Source organism: Peromyscus californicus, unplaced genomic scaffold (genome assembly GCF_007827085.1).
Source record: "Peromyscus californicus insignis strain IS unplaced genomic scaffold, ASM782708v3 Scaffold_20__1_contigs__length_68692818, whole genome shotgun sequence".
Lineage (NCBI taxonomy): Eukaryota > Metazoa > Chordata > Mammalia > Rodentia > Cricetidae > Peromyscus > Peromyscus californicus.
Genome location: NW_026294503.1, coordinates 40,169,509 through 40,182,328, shown reverse-complemented (window position 1 = coordinate 40,182,328; position 12,820 = coordinate 40,169,509). Strand labels below are relative to the sequence as shown.

General features: G+C 53.8%; 1 protein-coding gene across 1 annotated transcript; it reads left to right on the top strand.

The window, feature by feature from the left end:
• The first annotated feature begins 1,078 nt into the window (after positions 1 to 1,078).
• LOC128117228 (lymphocyte antigen 6E-like) lies at positions 1,079 to 8,597 on the top strand. The gene is made up of 3 exons (XM_052749215.1): positions 1,079 to 1,130; positions 4,622 to 4,720; positions 8,386 to 8,597. Exons 1-3 carry the CDS (start codon positions 1,079 to 1,081, stop codon positions 8,595 to 8,597), a joined length of 363 nt encoding a protein of 120 aa, XP_052605175.1.
• Positions 8,598 to 12,820: the final 4,223 nt, after the last annotated feature.

Sequence of the window (12,820 nt, the reverse complement as noted above, 5' to 3'; positions counted from 1 at the left end):
CTTGGGCTTCTAGGCCTCTAGAAGACATCTAGAAATAGTTCAGGGGCTATGTAGGCACCTTCTAGGCACAGGCCAGGGCAGGGGCTGAGAAGAATGTTTTGATAAAGGCGATTTGCCTGAGGAGGTATGTTCTGGGCACAAGGCTAGGCCTGGATGAGGGTCTGAAGGTAGAGACATAGCCCAGTCTGTGGGCTAAGGGAGACAGAATGCACTTGGACAGGCACATAAAGCTAAGGGGGATCAGGATGTCTGGGCAAGGGGAGGCCTGGGCAGGGGCACCCATGGGATGGGACAGAAAAGATGCTAGGAAATGTGAACTCCCATCTCTCAGCCTCAGACTCCAGCAAGACCCCATAACCAAAAGTACAAGTCATTTCCCGTCTCCTCTGGGAACCCTGGTCATCACACAGCTCCGGAGGTGGAAGCCAGATACAGGGATAGGATATGCACCAGGCTGTCAGTACACCTTTGCCTTGATGAAGTTCCGTGATCCAGATCAGCCTCTACGTAGGCAGAGCCTCAGCCCCGACCTGTAAGTTAGAATTAACCTTTTGACCTGGTCCTCAGGAACTGTGCCTGCATTGAGATTGAAGGGGCCATATTCAGCCCACAATACTTCAGTTTCTCCCATTAAATTGGGTTTGGTGTCCCTCTGACTGCTTGCCTGATGTGAAGGAGAAGGTGCGCGCGCATGCGGGGGAGGGGGTGGTGGAGGTATGGGGATGGGGACCGGACCATGATACTCAGAGAGAAGCCAGTCTTCAGACCCCCAGGGGAGAGCCACATTCTTCTCAGACTACAAGACAGGGCTGTCACTGCAGACCTCCTTTCTTTTTCCTGGTGCAGCTGGGGTCTCTTGGTAATTGCCGGAAGTGGAGGCTTAGAAGGCCTGGGACCAAAGGGCAGGTCAAGGGGCACCTTGGAGGTGGGGCTGAGGAAGCCTGGGGGACATGAGTCAGGCCAGCCCTGCCACCCCAAGCTCATCCCCCAGCCAAATTACCAGGTTTCCCCAGGCACTCACTGGCCTTATAAAGGCACCCTCTCCCTGGTGGCTGCCAGTTGCTGGTGGACATCCAAGATGAGGACCCTCCTGGTGTTGCTGCTGCTGGCTGTTGTGTGTGCTTCTCTGGGTAAGGCCCTGGCTGCCCCTGGTTTGAAGGGAGGCAGGCAGCCTCTGGGAAGGGTTCAGGAGCATGGGGGGGGTTGGGGCTTCTGAGCTGAGAGGGTACCATTTGGGGCACTGGCCTGGTGAGGAGGCTTCAGGGAGTGAGGTAGAGGCACCTATGGTAGAGGCTCCCTGCTCAGCCAGACTCAGAAACCTCTTCCCTTTAGATATTATGTGGTACCTTTCTGGCTCTGTGTGTGTGTGTGTGTGTGTGTGTGTGTGTGTGTGTGTGTGTGTGTGTGTGTGTGTGTAGGGGGGTTAGTATAAAAATTAGGCCGGGCGGTGGTGGCACACGCCTTTAATCCCAGCACTCGGGAGGCAGAGCCAGGTGGATCTCTGTGAGTTCGAGGCCAGCCTGGTCTCCAAAGCGAGTTCCAGGAAAGGCGCAAAGCTACACAGAGAAACCCTGTCTCGAAAAACCAAAAAAAAAAAAAAAAAAAAATTAGGGTGAGAAGCCAGAGGTGCATGAAGGGGAGGTGCCCTGGGTACCACTTGTGAATACTGGGACCTGAGATTTAGCGAGAGTGGCCAATTATTCTTCCTCTTCCCAGGATGAGCTGCTCCTAAAATGCAGGATTCTTGGTGCTAAAAAAAAAAAAAAAAAAAAAAAAAAGGGAAGGAAGGACATGGACAAGACAGACTGCATGGGTCAACCTCTCTAGCACACTCTGCCCTGACCCTGATGACCTGGTTTAGGGACAGAAATGAGGCGGGGGAGTGGGAGGGATGGACCTCAGCCTGTGATTATCGGTGGAATAATTATCATCTCCAGGATAATTAGCCCCATCAGCTTCCCCTGAGCGTGGGGAGGGGGCGGAGGAAAGGAAGAAGGGCCTTGGGCAGCAGTCTAGCCATCGGGTACCCATGTAGGAAGGTGGGGGGACAGTGGGAGGGGCCTGGAGGCTGGCCTGGAGAACAGGGAGGAGGTCAGGGTCAGGGTCAGGTTGGGGTTGTCACTTAGAAAACATGGAGAGGAAGATACTAGAGAGACCTCAGATCAGGGACACCAATCAGGGACTACAGTCCCAGCTACAGGGCAGGAGGGTGGAAGGGCTGAGTCAGAAGGTGCGGGCACTGACTGGCTGGGGCACTTTTGTCCTCAAGGCTCAGTTTTCCTGAGAGGTTGAGCTTACAGCATTCTTGCAGAACCATGCCTGCTGGAAACTTGTTGGGGCTCTGAACGCTTAAGGAGGACAGCCCAGGAACTCTCACCAGCTCGTAGGGCAGAGGGTCTCTGGGGACCACAATGAGGAAACTGAGGTACTATGAGGTCCTTGCCTAGAATAACCTAGAAGCGTCTCCCCAGCCAAACAGGACCGGAGACTAGTATGCAGAGGTACTGCATGGGGTAGGAGAGGATCGTCAAGAGACGTTGCCAATGAGGAAGCCATTTTTCCTGAGAGTTCCAGAGACCCTATAACCTGAGAAATGTATATCTCTTATCCCAGAAAGGAGTGCTGCAGACACCTCCCAACTCTCAACACAGGGCCACCACAGCCTCAACACTGATGATTCTTATGTGGGAGGTGTGATCATCTAATTCCATCCAAGCAGGTGTGCATTGCCAAGGGCACCTGTTCCCTGACACCCTCACAGGAAAACCCCTACAGGACACTCCCCTGTATGACACCTCTACAGAACACATCTGCTATTCAATGCCCTTAAGTGAAACTCCTACAAGACACTCCTTACAGGACACCTCCCAAGGCCTGGCCACAAAGATGTCTGTCTCCACAGCCCCGCCTCTTGACCAGACCCCCTAGCATGTCTTGTTGCAGCTGAGAGGTCCTTGCAACCCTCCAAGCTGGCCTTGTTTCTGCCGTTCCATACCTTTGGCCAATGCAACTGTTCCCAGCCACACATAGAAATCCACCCGTGTGGGCTCAGATGTGGGGCCCTGCCCTACCCTCTCACAAACCATGTTGTCTCTCAGGAGTCACCATGGAGTAATCATTGTGCTTCTGCCCCAGCCACCCTTACAGGAGTCTCGCTGCCCACTGAATCAGCCAAGCCTAGGAAGCCTGTGTTCTCTGGCGGGCCTGTCAGTTTTTATCGTTAGACGCTGTGGCCAATGACACAGCATCAGCAACCACCCATCTCTGGAGTCTGCCCACTCACTCCCTAGCACTGGCAGCCTTTTGTTGAAGCCTCTGCCTTCAGCCTGGAGGTTAGGGCCACCAATAGGCCTTAGGTAGAGTGGGGCAGGGCCAGGCTGTTCCTGCCCTCCAGATGAACAGCTCTAAGTACCTAACGATGCTTAGAGACACAAGTCATTAGAGCCAGCCAGCCCTGGCAAGGAAGCCAGCTGTCTATAGCCCTTAAAGCTCCCTTCAGCCCTCTTCTAGGAAGGAAGGGCTAGGAGCCATGTGCATTATGAATTCTGACATTTTATCATCTGAGAAAGCCAAGAACACTATTATCCCATGTTATAGGTGAGGACACCATGGATCACAGTAGGGATAACGAGAATTAGAAGCTCTAAATCAGCCCTCTTTATATCTCTTCCTACTGCTCCATCCTTCTGCCATGCACCTCTACTTCTCCATTCATGCACCTAGCCATCAACCCACCTATGTGTTCATCTAAACATCCATCTGCCCGTGAACCCAACCATCCATGCACCCTTTCACTACCCAACTGTTCATCCCTCTGCCCATCCACCAATCCATCCATTCCTCTGCTCATCCACTCACACACACACACACACACACATACACACACACACACACACACACACACACACACACACACACACACACACACGCATCCATTCACTCATCTGTCCATCTAGCCATATAACCACACACCCATCTGTCCATCCATCCATCCATTTGCCCATCTGGGCATCCATGCTTCAACCCATTCATCCTTCTACCCATCCATCTATCTACTCATCCAACTGTACGTACATCCATCTTCCCATCTATCCATCCATTCACCCCTTCTCCAACCCACCCATCCACACAACCATCCATCCACCCACCCACTCATATGTACATACATACACCCATCTACCTACCTGTCTGATCTCCCTTTGGTTTAGCTGACAAAGCTCTCCTATATTCCCTAATGTTCCCAATCTCCTTGGCAGAGAGATAAATACAGAGCAGAGAGGCAGATAAGTGTGGGAGTTCATAGGTGCCAGGGAAGCTTTAAGCAGAAGGGCTTTGAGTCTAGCCTGAGGGTAGCATGCCATCACACCCCACACTTGCCTGTCACTCAAGCTGACACTTTGATACTGACACACACAAGGCCAGAGGGGACAGAGGGAGGAGCATGTCTGAATCACGACCATGAAGTTTCTAGCTTTTCAGACCCTCCCAGAGGACTGGGGGAACTCCTGGAGGGAGAGGAGGATCAGAGAATATGACCATGGGTGGGCCACTAGGCAGGCAGCTGGGCACTTCACCCCAGCCCTAGCCTCAGCCCAGACTGATGGCCTGTGCTTCCCCCCAGCCCGGGCCCTGTACTGCCATGTGTGCTGTGGGCACGAGAACTGCGAGTCTCTCGTGGAGTGCGCCTTGACGGACAAGTACTGTGTGATCACTCGGGCCAGTGAGTACCCTGGGCCACGCAGGCCCCATCCCGCCCCAGCAGCACTACACAAGCACTTTCTGGCCCCCTTTCACCTCTTTCCACCCTCCACGTCAGAAGCTCTCGGTATCCCCACTCCAGATTCTAGGGACACCATCATTCTCTAGCTCACAGTTTAAACTAGGCTAAAGATCAGGTGGGAGGAGGGTTGGATACAGGCTGACATGTTGAAGATACTGACATTACACCCTGGTATTCCAGGCCCCTCTGGACCTTTCCTGCTCACCCACATCCCTGTCTCCAATCTGCTGACCATAGCCTCTGCCCCTGGGTACCCTGCCATGACTCTAGAATTCAATCCTGCTGCTGACCAGAACTCTCTCTTCCCTGACCAGGCCCTCTCCTTTATGTCCCACCGTGCACCTGGTTCTCTCCTGAGCAGTGGGGCTGAGCTGGGGCCTAGAGCTTGTGTATTGGGCTGTGATGGGGTTCAGGCTTGGTGCTGGAGTAGCTGGAGACAGGGAGTCACTTACTTGAAGTGGCCCCAGAAGAAAGCATGGGCGTATCAGAGAGGCTGACAAACCTTTCTGACTCTGAGGACAGTGTCACATCTAGGTCTAGAAGGGTTTGGGGGACCTCTCTTTGCTGCTGCCATTTGGAACTGGATCATGAGACCCCTGGCTCCGGTGAACAGGAGTTGCTATGGTCACTAGGCAGCTTGCTCCAAGATCCTATTCTGGGAGGAGGGGAAGGAAACCAGGTGACTTCATGGTGGCCCTGGTCTGTCCATCAGATCACAGTTGCCCACAAATCCCAGTGGTAGCACAGGCACTTCTAGCTCAGACTTGGAGCCCCCCTAATTTACGAAGAGGCATTGTCCCGGAAGAATCACGCACTCACCCAGCCCAGACCCTACGTGATACTCTTGACTGTACCCTGGCTGGTTCTTGTGCTGCTCGGTTCAGGGGCTCTAGGAGGAAACGTCATATACTCCTCCACTGCCTCCAGGACCCTCCTTGCTCTGCAGAGGAGCATCCTGCCCAGAGGTAGCTGCTGTTAGCTATCCATAGTAGTGCTGCAAGAGACGAACAGCTAATGGGATGCAGGCCCAACAGTTGCCCAGGGCACAAGGCAAAAACAGTGAGGATGGGATCTTTGCCCAGCAACAGGTGAGTGCCACATCAGGAGCCCAAATCCAGCAAAAACCCAAGCAGAGGGGCCCTGCTGAGGCAAAGATGGTAAACAGTGAGGGTCTGCAGGTAACCAGGAACCAGAGCTCACCATAGTTCTATCCCTGCGCAAGGGCTTCTCCCCTGGGCTCCTGCCCTGTCCTTGTCCTTGCTGGCATTTGCCCCTTGCTGAGCATGTGTCTATCCAGCCTGTAGTCTGTCCATCCATCTCCCCAAGTATCTGCTGAATGCAGGAATACTGAGGTATGTGGAGGCATTCCTGCTGAGCATGTGTCTATCCGGCCTGTAGTCTGTCCATCCATCTCCCCAGGTGTCTGCTGAATGCAGGAACACTGAGATATGTGGGGGCATTCCTGCTGAGCATGTGTCTATCCGGCCTGTAGTCTGTCCATCCATCTCCCCAGGTGTCTGCTGAATGCAGGAACACTGAGATATGTGGGGGCATTCCTGCTGAGCATGTGTCTATCCGGCCTGTAGTCTGTCCATCCATCTCCCCAGGTGTCTGCTGAATGCAGGAACACTGAGATATGTGGGGGCATTCCTGCTGAGCATGTGCCTATCTGGCCTGTAGTCTGTCCATCCATCTCCCCAGGTGTCTGCTGAATGCAAGAACACTGAGATATGTGGGGGCATTCCTGCTGAGCATGTGTCTATCCGGCCTGTAGTCTGTCCATCCATCTCCCCAGGTGTCTGCTGAATGCAGGAATACTGAGATATGTGGGGCATTCCTGCTGAGCATGTGTCTATCTGGCCTGTAGTCTGTCCATCCATCTCCCAGGTGTCTGCTGAATGCAGGAACACTGAGATATGTGGGGGCATTCCTGTACTCCAGGACCTCAAAGGTCACAGTCAAGCAGAGTTCAAAGATAGCCCTCAGAAGGCAGCAGGGAGTTCCCTGGAGAAGCAACATGGGTTAGCAAGAGCCTTGGGTAGGAGAGTCCACTGTGGGTAGAAAGAGGCTTCTGTTCCTGCCCCTGTCCAGTGAAGTGACATGGGCAGACCGAGGATCTTCCTGTCCCCGAGGTGAGGAGGGAAGGGGACGCAATGACATGAGCAGTCTGCGGCGGCAGGCCCCATGTGTTAGTCCCCTGGGGTTAGGAGAAGCATCTAGCGGCTGGGTTTCCGGGGAGAGAGAACAGATTGAGTACCAGTGCCAGAACCTTCTCTCTAAACCCTGCCATGGCGTCCATATCTCCCAGCCATTTTCCACACACAGCCACTAAGGCTGCTTCTCTCCTGCTTCCTCTGGGACAGCAAAGGTCCCTACTTTAGACTTGGGCATTTACTGTAAGATGTGAAGAAGTCTAGCGTCCCTTTCGCCCCAGGAGGAGGCTGTGTCCTTACAGTACTTCCTAGGCCTGGACAAGTAGCAGCCACTAGCAGCACGTGCCAGTAGGGTTAAGTTCTCTTTTGTCCAGGAGCAGCTGCGATCCACTCTGGACCTCCGTTCCCTGTGTTGCCAAGGCCAGGAAAAGACTATTCAGAGGTGGTACTGAGCTGGGCCACTAACTACCGCCAACTAGTGATTAACATGTACCCATACTCTCTTTACACCAGCACAGTTCTCAAACAAGCCACACATTCCTCATTACTCTAAAGAAGGGCTGGGGCAAAGGTTAATTCCACCTTTGGTCTATGTTTTCCAAGTGGGGAAACTGAGGCATAGAAAGATCAAGCATCCTGAGTACTTATCCCACCTCCATCATACAGTGTCTGGGCTAACTGCAGGATAGAGGCCCCCTGCTCACAGGTCTGGAGTCACAGCTCCCAGAACCTCTGAACAGTGCAGATTAAGAGAAATTACTTGCTTTTCCGGGGGCCGTGTGTTCTCAAGAGTTCTGCTGTCCCCACTGTGTGTGTGTGTGTGAACACAAAGCAACTCATCCCTCTGATGAGCATGTAGACAGAAAACAAGTCTTGCACACTGGTATTTCCCGAGACAGCCTCAACTCAGGTCAACTTCTCCTCTCCCAAGGGCCCTTGCGAGCCCTGCCCCTGACTTTCTCACGGATTGTGAAACCTAGGGGCTGCTATGCAGGCTGTGGAGCTTTATGGTCACTTAGCCTTGTCCAGGGCGTCCCAGTCCCAAGATGTGTGAGAGCTAAGTGGGGCCCAAGCCTGTCTCCTGGAGGAGATGAGAAGGAAGGGGTGGGGAAAAGAGAGGAGAGGATTAGAGAACCAGATATCTCTCAGGGAAGGGAAAATGGAGTTGAGGGACTCAGAGACTGAGGGAGGGAGGAGTCTTCAAGTCAGTCCCTGGCCTCCGGTGTCACAAAGTCCAGTCCATCATAAAGAAGATATGTCCCCAAAGTCACCAAGGAAGGACACTCGTTCACAAGGTCCTTTGAGACGCCCCAAGCTGCCACTTCAAACACTCCAGAGTTCCAGGAATTACCTCAAAGCCCCAGGCTGCAGGTCCCCCAAGAGCTGGCTGGGTAGTGACAACTATGGGCACTGTGGCCATGATAACCATGGCCATTCCTCCTGTTTCCACAGCCAACCCTGGTGGCATCCTTGTCATGAAGTCCTGCGCGCCAACCTGCCCCAACAGCACCGTGTCTTCCGACGGCCGCGCTCTCTCTGTCTTCTGCTGCGAGGGCAACCATTGTAACCGCAGCGCTGCCTCAGGCCTGACCAGCAGCCTTGGGGCCCTATGGGCCAGTGCCTCTGCCAGCCTACTGTGGGCGCTGCTTCGAGCTGCCTGGTGAGGGCCTGGGTGGCCTTTCCCAGCTGTCGGGGGGGGGGGGGTCTGTTTGCAGCCTCAGAAGTATCCTACCCCCGCCCAGCCAGGCTGTTAACCTCTCTTCCCATTTCCCCCAAGACACACTCAGTCTTCCCTTCTCTCGCAGAAAGGAAGTAACAGCATCTGCCCCCAAAGGCTCCAGCTCTCTTCCTTTCTCAGGAAATGTTCCAACAGGGCACAAGGGCACACCTCCCCAAGAGCTGCCCACCCCTCTCTTCTATGAGACCTCAGCCCTTTGCTGAATCCTGGAAGTGCCTAGCAACCCTCAGTTTGAAGAGCCACTGTTTCCCTAACTCCCTCCACTCTCACTTCAGGAGCATCCAACAGTCCAACAGATAGTAGGCTTGGCTTTTGTATTACCCGCTCCTTGCCTGACAGGACCCTGAACATGGCCATCTGGACCCCTGGGCCTCTTCTATGCATGAAGTGATCCTGGTATGGTGACATGATTGTAAAGTTTGGGCACTGGATCCTTCCAGCTCTTTGTACTCTATGGTCACCAATATTCTCTCTGTCCATACAACCATTTACTCACACATCCATCCCTTCATCCATCCATCCCTTCATCCATCCATCCCTTCATTCACCCACCCACCCATCCATCCATCCATCCATCCATGCATACATACATCCAAGCATCTAGTTGCATAGACCAATTAAAGTCTGCCTACTAGGGCCTTCCAGGGTCTCCATCTTTTAGCCAAGTCCTACAGCCCCGGGACCCTACTAGTTCCTGTCCAACTGAACATAAGCTTTTAAAAGGTCCCCTAACCGCTCACTGTGTGTATGGGGGTGGGGGGCTGGTCACCTTGGGCTTGGTGTCAGGCATTAGAATAGGTGTCCATCCTCTCTAGGCATGGGGAAATCGCTTTGTCTCCCTGGAAGTACCATCTTGCCAACCCTTAACTGGTGCTGTTCCAAGAGAAAAATAAATGGGCAAGTCTGCTCGATCCAAGGTGTTGAGTCTTGGGGATTTCTGGTCCTTGGCCAGCCTCATCCTCAGAGGCAGGCAGGGGCACTTGAGAGAGGGCCGGGTGGAATTCTTAATGCAGAAGCCTACGTATAGGAGTGGTGCCTCTGCCTTGCACTCTGCCTCTTGGGTTTCCTTGGCCAAGACAGAGGGAACAGACTTCTACAACATCCCAAGTCGGGGGACTCACAGGGATCCCCTGAGAGCCCTTCTGAGCTGTGATGTCCCTGATACTGCTACTGGCAAGATGCTCACACCCTTCACAGTGCCCCCAGGACCCCACAAGTCCATACCCCTGGTTGGTAGCATAGGAAACCCTCATCCTTATGGACAATCGCCAGGACTCTGAGGCCACCCAATGCCACATCTCCTCTGGGCTTCTTCCCGAAGGGTAAAGCCAGAGCCCTTCAACTCTGGAGAGTTCTGTTCCTCGCCCCTGATGGTTTTTCCTGTTGCTGTAATAAAACACCCTGACAAGAGCAGCTGGAGATAGAGTTTACTTTGGCTACCAGCTCAAGGTCCAGTTCATCATGGTAAGGAGGTCAAGGCAGCCAGAGCTTAGAGTATCTAATCACATTGCACCCATAGTCCAGAAACAGAGCTCAATCTCCTTTCCCTCATCTGCTGTATCCCTAGGCAACCGGCCAGGACACACCCACTCATTCTCTGCTTGTTACCTCCCACCTACCCCCAGAGCCCCTCTACTTCCCTGTGTGTCTTCACACATCCCTGAAGACACCTCCTAGCTTCACAGAGCCACAGTCCCCTAGTGTCTAGACTCAAGTGCCCTGCCGTACATGCCCTCAAAGACTGCTCAAGTCAGAAGTATGCACTGGGCACTTGGGAACAGCACACGAGGGCGGTGGAGATGGAGCCCACCTTATCACCCACCTGCAGCTGTAGAGGACAAGAAGGTAGGAAAGGATGAGCACACTGAGTGAGCTGAGGGTGCTGAGCAACCCCCTCACCGGAACCTGGACATACCTCGTCCCCTGAACCTCTTCGTATGCCTTCCTTGAGTGGCCAACCTACTTCTACAGAGTCTGGAGGTCTAGGGCTGTGAGGGGCAGCCATCCAGGGACATGGAACGTTCTCCTGTCTGACCAGCTTTCCTGTCATCTAACCAGATGGGCCTCACCCTTCATGGCAGCCAGTCCTCATTGCGTGGCTATAAGTGTCTCATCCCAGGGTTCTGCTCTCAAAAGCTGGGTAGGGCAGGGGAACAGGTTGTTACCAAGCCAAGAATCCTTCTTAGTCTCAGAGGAGGGAGTGGTTGTGCGCGGAACTTTCTAGAGGGCCCCCAACCAACCTTTATGGTTCCTGGGGAGGTAGATGGTGTAGGCAGCCTGAGCTCTGTCCACTCCTCAGGGTGCCCACAGGTCTGGAGTGAGCACACTCGGGGAGCCTCCTGAAAACAGGCCTCCTGCTACATTTGGATCCCTTCATGACACCAGACTCATCCCTGCCCTGTGGCAAAAGATGGCAACTCCCATCAAAGCTGCAAATCCATGTCAGGGGTTGCCGAAGCAGAGGAAGGAACAGGCCTGCAGGGTGAGAGTGATGCAGACCGCCGTGGGAAAGCATCAGAGCTCCTGACCCACGGTAGCAGAGCACGTGCAAGGCTTGGAGGTGGCTTGAGGGGCTGCAGGAGAAAAGAAAGTGTCAGGAAAGGGAAACAGTGAGCAGAAAGTGGAGTGGCCAGCCCAGGCACTATTCATGGGCAGGGTAAGGGAGACTGGGCTTGACCTTAAGAGCACTAGGTCAACAGGAGAGGAACTCCATCCAGCAATGTTTGGGGCCAGGGCCTTGGCTCTAGGAAAGGAGTGAGGGAAAGATGGTAGAGCTGGGGATGTAGCCACAGTCCTCCCCAGCTTGGGAGACATGGGGTTGGCTGAGAGGTAGAGACAGCTGCGTATGTCCCTAGGGTCTGGAGATGGTGTAGATGGAGGAGGTTGATGCACACAAGGGAGTGTCACTGTTGGCACCATTGAGGCCCTGGCTCCCCAGCACAACAGCGGGTGAGTGGGGCAGAAGCATCTGGAACTCCCCAGGGCTCAGGTTACAATAAGAACTCATAGTGGAGCCAGAAATGGAAGGCTGGCTCTGGGGTTAAGCCCCTTGTGACAGCCAATGGAGAGTTCTGGAATGAAGTCAGTGCTGTTTGTGTCCTTTGCATCTGCCTAGCTGGCCGTCTGACCTTGCATGGTGCATCCCCTACTCTGGGCACTGGTGTCTCTGCACCCCAAGGACCGACCCATTCCTTGCTCTTATGTAACTCTGGGTACAGACAACACGCCTCTTGATCTCTTAAGCTTGTAGGATTGTGGTAGTGAAGCTCCCTGACAGGGCAGTTTGGGACCCTCCTCCCTGCCCTGGGGCTGTCTCCACACCCAGAGAAGAAAACAGCACCATGCAAACTCCTCTCAAGCAATACAGCCTTGCCACCTAAGGATGAAGGAGTGGAGCCCAGCCTTCCACTCCAGTCATGCCACATGAGGACAGCCACCTGCTCCAAGGGTAGCACTGATGACAATAAGGCAGCAGTGTGTGAGTCATCCCTTTCCCTCTAGGGTAGGACTGGCGATTCTCTCCTCAAGTCCTCTCCCATCCCCCACGTGACCTGTGTATCACAGGCCCCCCCGAGCTGTCACCCTCAGCCTTGCCGACTTGGACTCCCACCCTTGGCCAGCTCAGCTTTCTCTTGTCAGGGTAGCTTCTATTCTCCCTGCAGCAGAGCATGTCAGTGGAGAGCACAGGCTAGGGACGAGGTCGGGAAGGCAGAGATGCTGCTGCAGATCAAGTAGCCCTTTCCTGGGACAGGCTGAGACCTCACTTCCACTGTCCTTGTGGGACTCCACTGTGAGCAAGTCTACACTGAGTCATAGAGGAGGGGCTCCTGGGTGAGGTAGGAACTCACTCAAAGACTCTGGGAGTATCACAGGGATCGTCAAGGGCTCACCCTGCGGTTGGGGTACAGGTGAGAAACTGGCAAGCACTCAATGTAATCACCCATCCTGGAGTCATGAGTAACTCCCTTACCCTACAACTGAACTCATCACAAGTCTCTCCTCATTGTTAACAAAATCTGGCCCACTGGATATGATTCCTGGACCACTCAGTCTAGCACAGCCTCCATCACTCCACCTGCTGCCCTAACCTAATTGTCTTCATAGGCCTTGTTCATACTTGATGTCTCAAAATTTAGTTTTCTGTTATAA

Bases quoted from the DNA above. Each gene is read 5' to 3' on its own strand.
- LOC128117228 (XM_052749215.1), top strand. From the start codon at position 1,079: ATGAGGACCCTCCTGGTGTTGCTGCTGCTGGCTGTTGTGTGTGCTTCT. The intron at 1,131-4,621 runs GTAAGGCCCTGG...GCTTCCCCCCAG, and splicing joins TGTTGTGTGTGCTTCTCTGG to CCCGGGCCCTGTACTGCCAT. The intron at 4,721-8,385 runs GTGAGTACCCTG...CTGTTTCCACAG, and splicing joins CTGTGTGATCACTCGGGCCA to CCAACCCTGGTGGCATCCTT.